Source organism: Bos javanicus, chromosome 3, assembly GCF_032452875.1.
Source record: "Bos javanicus breed banteng chromosome 3, ARS-OSU_banteng_1.0, whole genome shotgun sequence".
Lineage (NCBI taxonomy): Eukaryota > Metazoa > Chordata > Mammalia > Artiodactyla > Bovidae > Bos > Bos javanicus.
Window position 1 is genome coordinate 83,994,773 of NC_083870.1, and position 12,785 is coordinate 84,007,557.

Sequence of the window (12,785 nt, forward strand, 5' to 3'; positions counted from 1 at the left end):
TCTAGGTTGGTCATAACTTTCCTTCCAAGGAGCAAGCATCTTTTAATTTCATGACTGCAGTCATAATCTGCAGTGATTTTGGAGCCCAAGAAAAGAAAGTCTGTCACTATTTCCATTGTTTCCCTATCCATCTGCCATGAAGTGATGGGACTGGATGCCCTGATCTGCCACTACTTCTACATTTTCCCCTTCTATTTGCCATGAAGTGATAAAAGCTATGTTTATACTATAATCTACTAAGTATACGATAACATTATGTCTAAAAAACAATGCACATACCATAATTTAAAAACACATAATTGCTTTAAAAAAATGCTAAACATCATCTGATGATGCACGTTGCCACAAAGCTTCAAAATTATCCAGCAAAACACAATAAAAGGAGGTATGCCTGTATTGGTTGAAACACTGAATTCTCACAACAACCTGAACAATAATTACTTTGTTTATTTTACTAAACATCCCCAGCAATACTATGTTGCTAAATTCAAGGGTTATTACTCTGTCTCCAACCTCCTCAGCCTCTCAGAATCCTTCCACAGTTGACCACGGAGGTTCCGTGACATAACCCTTCTTGAAACACATTCTCTTAAACTAATTTTATAATCTGAGAGTACTCTTATGCTTGGATGCTCTTATGCTGGGCAAGTGCTGGAGTCCCTTCTTGCTGCTGTCTATACACGTTACACTACCTCGCCAGTTCCCGTGAGTTTAATACCGTCCAGATCAGCAGTTTTCAGAATGCAGGCCCTGAGTCAGAAGTATTAACATTACCTAGAAATGTAAATTATTGGGTGCTCCCAGGTGCGAAGAATTAGAAACTGGGGGTAGGGAATTAGTGTTTGAACAACTTCCAACAGGTGCTTCTGATGCAAGCCAACGTTTGAAAACCACAGATCCAGATGTGTGCTTTTCATTCTCCAGGTTGTGACCCATTAGTCGATCAAGAAATAAACTGAGATGCAAATGCATTTTAAAAACTGAAATAGAACCATATACAGGAAATTCCCTGGTGGTCCAGTGGTTAAAATTCAGCCCTTCCACTGCTGTGGGCCAGTTTCAATCCCCGGTCAGGGAACTAAGGTTGTGCAAACCATGCAGCAGGGCCAAAAAAAAGTAGTACAGAAAAAAGTTCTTCATATGTTACAAAGGTAACCAGTATTTCATGAAACCCTTGTTTTAATTATATATGCATATTAGTGTGTTTGCATGTGTGTACGTGCACGTCTATATGTGGTTGTTAAATGTGTTATTGAGAATCACAGTTTTGGAAAAAAAAAAAAAACTGATCAATATGATGACTAAAAAGCCAGCTCTTTGGTCCTTTTTGCCATTTAGGTCTTACCTTGCTTGGACTTTCCATTTCACTTAATTTTGCTTCCTCCAAGGGATTTATTCTCAAACTACCTTGTTTATTTGGTGTTTATAGTACAAGCTGGAATCAAGATTGCCGGGAGAAATATCAATAACCTCAGATATGCAGATGACACCACCCTTATGGCAGAAAGTGAAGAGGAACTCAAAAGCCCCTTAATGAAAGTAAAAGTGGAGAGTGAAAAAGTTGGCTTAAAGCTCAACATTCAGAAAATGAAGATCATGGCATCCGGTCCCACCACTTCATGGCAAATAGATGGGGAAACAGTGGAAACAGTGTCAGACTTTATTTTTCTGGGCTCCAAAATCACTGCAGATGGTAACTGCAGCCATGAAATTAAAAGACGCTTTCTCCTTGGAAGGAAAGTTATGATCAACCTAGATAGCATATTCAAAAGCAGAGACATTACTTTGCCAACAAAGGTTCATCTAGTCAAGGCTATGGTTTTTCCTGTGGTCATGTATGGATGTGAGAGTTAGACTGTGAAGAAGGCTGAGTGCCGAAGAATTGAGGCTTTTGAACTGTGCTGTTGGAGAAGACTCTTGAGAGTCCCTTGGACTGCGAGGAGATCCAACCAGTCCATTCTGAAGGAGATCAGCCCTGGGATTTCTTTGGAAGGAATGATGCTAAAGCTGAAACTTCAGTACTTTGGCCACCTCATGTGAAGAGTTGACTCATTGGAAAAGACTCTGATGCTGGGAGGGATTGGGGGCAAGAGGAGAAGGGGACGACAGAGGATGAGATGGCTGGATGGCATCACTGACTTGATGGACGTGAGTCTGAGTGAACTCCGGGAGTTGGTGATGGACAGGGAGGCCTGGCGTGCTGCGAATCATGGGGTCGCAAAGAGTCTGACATGACTGAGCGACTGATCTGATCTGATTTGATCTGATAGTACTTACAATATTTAAACTATTTTATTGTTTATAAGCTTTTTGCCTGTCTAGAATATAAGCCAATAAGAGTAGAAATCTTGTTCCCTGCTGTGTTGCCGACACCTAAGACAGTGTCCCCACCTAAAATACCTACTCAGTAAGTATCTCTTGACTGGATAAACTTTATAAATGAGTAACTTACCAAAGCTGACTTAAGTTAGATTAAACTACATTTTCACCATTGTAAAAAGAAATGCTTAGTGTGGGGACAATAAGAATCTGATAAAACAGTGAACTAATTTACTGTTAATTTTTGGACAGATGAGCAAAGCAGTAATTTAATAAGAGTTAAGGAACAAATAAAAACTCACAGGATCCATATCAAGAAGAAATTCAGGAAAGCTAGAGGCTTTAAGTTCACATACATTTTAAATGTGAACTATGTCATGACTCCATACAGTTCAAACCCTTCTACAGAAGATTAAAAGTAAATTCAATGGGAAGGAAATGTACATTGAGAAGGGAAAAACTGGGGAGCAAAATGAATGGAAAGTCATATTCACAGCTGGAGAAACTTGTGAAATTCAAATTTGCTGGAGAATCTGCGAAATGTCAGAGTTAAAAGATGACTTTGTTATTAGGAGTCTATATCTGCATTCAGTGTCTGGAGTAGGAAATGGCAACCTACTCCAGTATTCTTGCCTGGAAAACTCCATGGATAGAAGAGCCTGGCAGGCTACAGTCCATGGGGTCACAAAGAGTTGGACACGACTGAGCGACTGAACACACACGCACACATAGTGAACACCACTTTGACGCCACTAGACAGACAGAGCTGTTCCAAGACCACGTGTACGTGCGTGTTCACAGCACACACTCACAGTGTTAGTGGGGTTCAGGAGGGGCAGTGATTTACACTGAATGTGTGCTCAGTCACCAACATTCCCAACCCAGGGATCAAACCTGCATCTCCTGTCTCCTGCATTGGCAGGCAGATTCTTTTCCACTGGGCCCCCCCCCGCCCCCCACATCATGCTGTTCCTATTTCTGGGATATTAACATTTTAATTAATGGGAAGAATAGATGACAGACTGTACCAGCTCTGGAGTCAGAGTGCCTGGGTTTAAATTCCATTTCCACTATTTATTAGCTGTGTAATTTTTGACATAGTTCTTAATTTCTCTGAGCCTATTTCTTTATTTGTGTATTTAGAGACCTCACAAAATTATTATGTTGACTGAGTTAATAATACTTATGAAGACCTGGCACATGGTAAAGCGGAGTATTTACTAGGTATCACAATCCTTATACTAAGTTCTTTAAATGTTTTCTCCTCTAATGCTCACAGCAATACTACGAGACAGGTTACTATAAGATATCCCCTCTTCTCCATATACATGAGAAAGTGAAAAGCCATGAAAAGGTTAAGAAACTTGTTCATGAATTCACAACTAAGTGAATAGGGTTAGAATGTAATCTTGGTCATATGCTTAAACCAGGTTTCCTAACAACCAAGCAAATATGGGCCTTCTAGTAACCCAGAAATTATGAATAATCAACAAGCTACCTCCACTCTGCTGCAGCTTCCGTAATATCTATTATCAAAACAAAGGGTTACATTATACAAGTGCACACATGCATCAATTGTATCCATTATGTGCTGTGCTTTCAAAGAGGTTGAGAACCAAGGCGCTGCACTACTTTTGTTAAATTTTGTTTCCAGGCCTTTGTATCCTCCATTCAAAGTGGATTACCCCACTGAGAAAAGCAGCAGCAAAGTTGCATTTATCTCACAGCAGACTCACTTAGCACCGTTAGTAAAAAACAGTTGGTTTTCAACAAAGATTGTCCAATAAATGAAAATGCACGAGAAAGTGTTCTATAAAATCACAAAGTACAAAGCAAGTTTTTATAAAGTCAACCTAATTATTTGTATTTATTTTTATATTTTATTTATATATTTAGAAAATTATAAAGTTATAGTCAACTTTATAATACTTTTTGAAGATTCACAATATAAAAGGCTAACAGCCTTATCACAGTATTTTAATCCTCATCACAACCCCTATAAAATAGGTACCATTATTTTCATAGAAGAAGGAATACTTAAGGTCACATACTATGAAGTACTGGAGACCAAATTTTCACTCTTTCAATTTCTGTATCAAACTCCTTTTCTATATAAGGAAAAATATTATTTTAAAGTATACAAATTTCAAAAACCATTAAAGCCAACCGTGTAAATGCATAATCCTGTAGGTTTTAGTATAGTCACAAATTGTGCAACCATCATCACAATCTAATTTTAGAGCATTTCATCACTCCAAAACAAATTCTGTACACAACAGCAATGAGATCTAACTACATATAGTTTACATGCATAAAAGGAATGTAAATGCTTTTAAATAAAGCCTCCTTTAAATACATGTGAATGCATATTTCATGCAACTAATGCAAAAGGACATCATGAAATGACATCTAAAGGAGACAATTATGACTTGGTGGGCCTTCTATAATTTTGCATTGTCAATATCACCATTCATCTGGGCACAGCAAGTAATCAAGGTCTAATATCTACATTCAACTCTGATTACTATTGGTCAAACTCCAATTTCAAGGACTTCTTAGCATTTCTATATTCACAACCAAATAGTAAGACTAGCATGGACTGTAGATAAAAGTTTACCACCCAGTTGCCTTTGATATTCACTGTTATATTAATGTCAGAGGCAAAAGCTTAGGAAAATATTAAGTCACAGAAGTTAGGAGATCTGAATTTTCTTTTTCAGCAAGATATGTTCATACACATTTTCTAAGAACCCACACCACTGTATTTGATAATTTACAACAATCATTAAAGTATAATTTAATGTTATGCATCTATCCCAAACAATGAAAAGGAACTCACTGTTGGTAAATGCACATTCTTCTTCAGATTCATCACTGTCATCAGATGGAGATCTATAAGGAGGAGGCAGTTTCATTGGCGGTGGAGCAGTTCCTCGCCTCTGAAGATGCAAAATTTGAGAGAAGTGTTAATTGCCTTTGTTCAAGCTCTTCCTCAATGACAAACAGGATTAAAAGATAATCTGTAAATATTTTGACTGTATCCAACCTTCATCATATCACTAGGATTATAATTTTTTATTCTCTATGTTATTATGTAAAGTGACTCTGTGATGTAAACACACCAATACAGAAAACAGGAATTCAAAAGCACAACTTTTAAAACTGTTGACCTTCACAGAAGCATGCCTTCCTTTCTCCAGTGAGAAAACCAATTATATGTATCTTCTTTACACTGTTGAAAGTTAGTTTTCTTTGTTTCTGACCAAATAACTCAAATGAAAGACATATAAATAATGACTTAGATATAAAAATGACCCAATGTGTTAATCTTACAATTATTTCAACTTTTTATTCAATTATAAAAGGTACAGATTTCATTATTTATAAAGCACTTGAAATACCAAGATTTTCTAACTGAAGAGGTATTCATCTATAATTTGTAAATAGTTAACATATATTTCAATGTTTTAAAAAGAGAGAGAGAAAAAGCTTTATGATGAATACCTTTTGTATTTCTGTATACGTATTCTTTACATTTACAAACCAAATGATACAGTACATCAATATTTGGTTTAAAGAGACTTAATTAAAGTAGACTTTATGATCATATTACCTTTATACAACGTAGACCTTTTCTTAAATGCTGGGAAAAATAAAACATGCCAAACTACGGAGAGATCCAAGCTGCTGGAAAGAATAGGAGCCGATATACCCAAGCTCCCCACAGATGCCAAAATAACTGAATTAAGATTTGTTTTGCTACAGGATTTCAATAAAGCACAATCAATTACGCTTTACAGTACAAAGCCACTAATGGCAGGATACACTTCAGTAAATGGACAATGACTGGTCCATTACAGAAAGCAGACATGTAATAAATTCCTCCAAAATAGAAAACACTATTTGGCATCCATAAGGAAAAACACACACTCAAATTTATTCAGGATAACATCTAATCAAGGGTCATTCTAAGTGAAAGACAAAGCTAAGAACAAGGAGAGCTAGCTTTTAAAATAGTAGTAAAAGATATATATGAATTCTCTTTAATAGCACTTTAAAAAGTATATTTAAGGGACAATTGTTTACGTGACCTATTTCTTTAACTTCTACCAACACGCTCACAAAGAATGTAGGATAAGCATATTCTGGGCTCCCTATGGTATGAATGTGGGTTGCCAGATGTCCAGGCAGCTTTCTACCACATATGGGAGAAGAGTGTAGGCAGGTCCAGGCTCTCACTGTGGCAGCAAAGGCTGGAGCAAGGTATGCACAGGGAGGGCCAGGTGAAAGAACTTCTGTGAGGGTAGAGAAAAACACAGACCATAGCACATGCTCAGCTCTGAGAACAGTGTCCTTAACTGTTTGCTGAATGAGTAAATAACTGGTTGTCATTCATGTTGTTTCAGTTCTCTGACATATTAGCATTGAGAAAAATGACAATAACACAAACCGTTCTTGTCCAAGAGCATTGCATATTAAGGACTTCCCTGATGGTCCAAGGTTAAGAATCCACCTTGCAATGCAAGGAACATGGGTTCGATCCGTGGTCCAAGAACTAAGATCCTACATGCCGTGGGAAAACTAAGCCTGCGCACCACAACTGCTGATGCACACAGCAACCACTGAAGCCCTTCCCCTGAGCTCACGCGCCACAACAGGAGGAGCCACCACAAGGAGAAGCCCATGCACTGCCACTAGAGAGTAACCCCCTTTCGCCACAACTAGGAAAATCCCATGTGGGGCAACCAAGAGCTCATGAATTGCAACAAAGACCCAGTGCGGCCAAAAAAATAAATAAATAAATTTTGTAAAAAGAGCATTGAGATTTCTTCTGGAAATGTAAGTTATTTTAACAAAGTTGAGTTGCCTTCTAAGACATTAACAAGTTTAGTGTCTAAATCTGAATCTTATTTAAACATTTTTTTCAGCAAATATAAATACTCTTTCCAATTCTCTCTGAACCAGGATAACCACCTTTTTGGTTCCCATGTTAGCAATTTTAATAAACATCTGGCACTGTTACATTCTGCATAATTTCAAAGGTCAAGTTTCTTTTCTTTAATTTTATTAGTCAGTCTTGGAAGCCCCACTGATATGTTCAAGTATACTCATCTTCCAGAACCAATGAACTGTGAAGCCTGAGACATACAATCCCATACACATGATTTCCTGGTTCCGACGGTAAATTCCCAGTGGCAACAGAACTTTGTCTTTTTAACTGTTTTTCCGTTTTTAAATTTTCAATTCTATTTTTTTTTGTTGTTGTTGTTTCTAATATTAAGCTAAGTTTGGTCCTGATTTGTACTTCGGCTGTAAATTATTCACCATTAGTAGAAGTAATCAGTGGAATCTGGTTTTATGATCTGGCAATTTAGTGATATTTATTGGAATGATGAGGATCTATTACATACTGCTTCTTTGGGCATCTACTCTCTCTTGATTGAGAGAAAAAAGCAAACATGTTTATTAGATTGTTTGCCTGGCTGTGCTTTTGTACAAGAACATGTCTTGATTCCAATGTAAAGAACAGCTTTTTGCCAGACAGACCAGTGTTTTTGCATTTTTGTGTTTACATCTGACACGTGGCTAAAGTTGCAGGACAAAAGCTGAAAGTCCTGTGTGTATCTGAAAAGGAGAAAGACTCTTACCTCATTGTGAACACGAAATATTCTCCTACCTTTGGGGGTATTAAAAACTCAGTCTTTTAAAGTCTCTCTGATTGGTTAGAGACTAAGAGGCATTATTTAAATCTCGTATTCCCAGAGTTTTTTAAGAAATAGTGAAACTAAACGTATATTACTTTAGATGTGCCAGTCTTTTGAGAAATCCCTTTTCACAGAAACAACTAACTCAGAAGCATTTTAATATGTGAATCTAGATTCACAAAGTCAAAAAGACTTGGTGATTTTAATTAGAAATGCTTATACCTTCTCCCTGATCTCCTTGATCTCATTGGTGTGTAATATAGAACAAAAATATATAAGATAATAAAAACATTTACACTAATGTTGCATGATATCCACATGTCCACATGCTGTGCACGTGTGTATCACAATTGGTTACACATTGGCCTGAGAATTATCAGCCAGTTCTAAAGATTAGCACAATGTAGAGTATCCCTGATGGAATGCTGTTTTATTTGTTGCTGTTAAGAATAATCAGAGAGCATGCATCCTATAATACTCTAAGTGTCATCAAGAGGGTCACAAGAGATCATTCTGATGTTTGCAAATGCCTTCCTGAGATTCCTCTTAGTTTCAAAGTCTGACAAATCCAGATTTTTCCCTTGGAATAGAAGCATGCCTTAATAGCAATCTTATTGAAGTATATTTCACATATAATAAAATATACTTATTTGGGATATATATTTTTTATAAGGTTAATGTAACCATACTTTATGGAGAAGGCAATGGCACCCCACTCCAATACTCTTGCCTGGCAAATCCCATGGAGGGAGGAGCCTGGTGGGCTGTAGTCCATGGGGTCGCTAAGAGTCGGACACAACTGAGTGACTTCACTTTCACTTTTCACTTTCATGCATTGGAGAAGGAAATGGCAACCCACTCCAGTGTTCTTGCCTGGAGAATCCCAGGGACGGGGGAGCCTGGTGGGCTGCCGTCTATGGGGTTGCACAGAGTCAGACACGACTGAAGAGACTTAGCAGCAGCAGCAGCAGCAAGCATACTTTAAGGGACTACTATGTTTAGCGGGAAACAGCATTTTCATTTGGGTAATACACAAAAAGAAAAAGAAGATAGCTAACTACAGAGGACTACTTCTCTATTAATGACATCTCCCAGTTGTAAAGAGTGTCCACAATTTCCTTCAAAGAAAGAAAACATATGAAATAATACTGAAGAAAATTTAGAAAGAAAATACCAAAGAGTTATGTACCTACAGCTGATTATAGCATTTCTATGAAGTCTGATGTTTCACATTCTATATAAGAGGTCAGAAAATACTGAAATGAAATAAAACAAAATAAGAAAAAACTAGAGATTTATTCAAGATCTGCTTGTTGATTTTTTTTAAGTTTTTCAGTCACTTTCTTCCCTTATCTTTTTTAATGTGAATAATTTCAAGTCAAAATTTTTATTTCTAACCTACACCTCTACTAATAGAGTTTCAAGTGATTTTGTCTCCTTTCTGACTGTCAGGAATTCTAGAGAACATGATTGCTTTTGTATTAAGGAGGAAAAAAATACCTAAAAGAAATTATTTCTATCAATAATAACTGTTAAAGAGAGAGTTTAGTCATCACGTGACCTCCCATCTTTGGGAAAGTCTCCCCTAGTACTCTGGGCATATTTCTACCATACCAATTACACTTCTAGTTATTTCACTACATATCACATTCATATATGCACTTCTTGGAGTGAAGGTAATTTGTCATTCCAGGGTGTAGAATAATGCTTTGTACACAAGCTATAATTACAGAGAAGAGTAGTATAGTGAAGTACATCCTGTAACCACTGAAACATCATCCTGTAATGGAGATGTAGATTCTCATATGACCAATTGACTCACAAGTGGGAGTGCTTTGGGGCAATAATAAACTGTTGTGCTGTGTTCTGTCATGCCTGACTCTTTGCAACCCCATGGACTGTAGCCCACCAGGATCCTCTGTCCATTGGGGACAATATTCACCTCTGAATTCTCCAAAGATTCACTAACATGGCTAACTATCCCGAACACTGCCTGGAACCTAACAGACACACAATACATATTTATTGAATACATAAACTAAAAACAAAACAAACACCTCTGGCTTTAGGTCAACAGGTATTGGCAAATGCTGTCCGGACAAAAGTCATTTTCCTGTGTTCCATTTAACCTTCTGATTTGGGGTTTATGGTTGCATTGTTAACTATTGCCATGCTAACTTAGTGACAACTTTTGCTCCATGCCAAGGAATTCAGCTGGGTAGACTTATTATACATTGACTTTCAGTTTTACTGGGCTCTTACTGGATTTTTTAAAAAATTTGAATGCAAATATCCTTGCTATATATTGAAATTCAATTTGATTTAATGTACCAAAGTTGATAAGTATCATACATTTATCTTTTCCTTCATGAAATCTCATTTGGAATTTTCCTTAGTCAATTAATTACTTTGTTCCCCAAAGTATTTAAATCAGTAACCACTTTATATTCATCTGTGTGTTTATTGTCCATGTCTCCACAGCCTGTTGTCTGTTTCCTTTTTGATGTTATATCCACTGACTATAGCACAGTGACTGTAACACTATTGGTTTCCAATAAACATTTGATTAATGTTCAGATATTTGAATCAACATACGAATCAACACAATTCCAGCAATAAGACAGACTAAATATTCTGAGAAGCCCTTCTTTAAAAAAAATACACACACACACACACATATATGTATATCACAGATAAAAATTCAAAACTATATTTTTGTAACTGAGGCCAGAAACAACCATAAATTCCAAATCAGAAGGTAAATCCCCAGAGGGCATGTGCCACTCCCCAGTGACCTAACACCAGAGATTTAGTTTTGTTCTGTTTTTAGGATTCTTTATTCACGCAATAAGTATGCATTGTATGCCTAATAGGTGGCTGGCAGCATTCTGGGCGATGCAGAAAAAGAGAAATGATGAGATAGATCATCTCCCTTCTTTGAGCTTATATACCAGATGTCACATTTTGTGGGTCTTCAGGTCTCATCCCCATATTGCTTTAAAGTTAGCAGTCACTGAATTCTATATTGTTTGCTTTGCCCTAGTAAAACGCAAACTCCAGAAAAACAGGGAATTTTTGTCTTAAATAGCTTCACTCCAATATACTGAAGTATAACTGACTTAAAAAATTGCAGATTTTTAAGTGTACAATTCAAATTCACCGCCATAATCGATATAACGAACATGTAACCATCACCCCAAAAGTTTCTTCATGACTCTTTTTAATCACCCTCTTCCCTGGCATCCTATTCTCCTGAACCAATGATATTCTTGTCACTACAAAAACATATTTTCTCAACTTTTATATAAATATAATCATGCAGTATGTACTCATTTTTATCTAGTGAGAGCTAGAAATTTAATTAGTCCAAAGTTTCTATTTGAGGTCAAACAAGGTGGGAAGTAGGACTAAAGATATCAACCCCCAAAACCCAATCCCTGCAAAAAAGGACCAAAAGGTTAAAGTATTCTGCAAGTGATGACTTGCAACTTGTACAAAACTAATACCTCTGCAACAATAACCATGGTCTTCTAGATTCTACATATTATCTGTGTTTATTGGCAGTTGCTAAAAACAAACCACAGAATCCTGAACACACAGTGTATGTTACTGCTAATCTGAATATAACCTTTGGGATTAAGATCTGAACTCAGAGATAAAACAGATAGTTCTATAATTTGGTACCAACTTAATTCCTATCCTAATTCCTTATCCTTTTCAAGAACCCTTCTCCCCAAATCCTCAAGGAGTCTTGATTAGCCCTCATACATTTCTGTAAATAAAGTATTCCCAAGTGAAAAAATCAGGCATAGCTTTTTTTTTTTTTCCTTTAATGGGGTGAAATTTTTAATGGGTAGTGTTTAAAATAAACAAAGTAAACAAACCAAAATTTTGATTACAGAAGACATCAGGAATATTTCCTGACCTTGGTCTTAGCATGAGATAGAAGAAAACAAAAGAAAAAGAAAAAAGGTGTCCCCTGAGAATTCCTTACAAGCCCAGACCCACTAGGTTAGAGACTTGAATTCATTCTGTGTGGCTCATAAACTTCCAAGACAAACTATCAGACAAAAATATAAAAGGAAATCTGTCCTATTCAAGGATATTGGATGAACTAGATACTAAGGCACCACTTAGTAAGGCCACATATTAATGAAAGGGTCAATTATATCCCTGTGAGGATATTAAATTTTTTAATTTAACCTAATAAATTATCTTGAAAAATATAAAATAAAAACAGAAAAGCTACGTGAAAAGTAGATTAATTTAACCATCAAAATGGAAGATGAGTTACTCTGATCAAAAAAATCGGTAAGTGTATAGAATACCTGAATAACCCAATTAGTTGGTTTTCCCTAATAACCCTGTATGAAAATCTGTAACTAGATAATAGCTATTCTTTTAAATCACAAATATACATTTATAATACCTATGTGCTAGGCCATAAAAAAAAGTTTCAACCAATGTGCAAGGTACAAGATATTATATAAAATACAATTTGTGGTTATAATTAAAATAGGTTTGAAAATAACAGCAATAAGTTTTTTAAAATATTTTCATGGAAATTAAAAATACATTTTTAATAAAAATAAATCTTTTGGAAGCTAAAAAAAGAAACAATACTAAGCAATAGAAATTCAACTTAATATCTTAGGAGTTAGAAAAAGATGATAATGGCTGATAATGGCTCCATGACATCTTACACCTGTACTTCACTAGGCCTTCATCCAGGCCAGAATTAGGTACGTTCACAGAAAGGAG

General features: G+C 36.3%; 1 protein-coding gene across 4 annotated transcripts in view; it reads right to left on the reverse strand.

Moving 5' to 3' along the window:
* PATJ (PATJ crumbs cell polarity complex component) overlaps positions 1–12,785 on the reverse strand; it is a 389,489-nt gene that overhangs the window by 226,633 nt on the left and 150,071 nt on the right. For all 4 annotated transcript variants that reach the window (XM_061411765.1, XM_061411766.1, XM_061411764.1 and 1 more), the window contains exon 27: positions 5,159–5,258. In XM_061411765.1, coding sequence (XP_061267749.1) covers positions 5,159–5,258 — 100 coding nt within the window. The remainder of the gene's footprint in view (positions 1–5,158; positions 5,259–12,785) is intronic.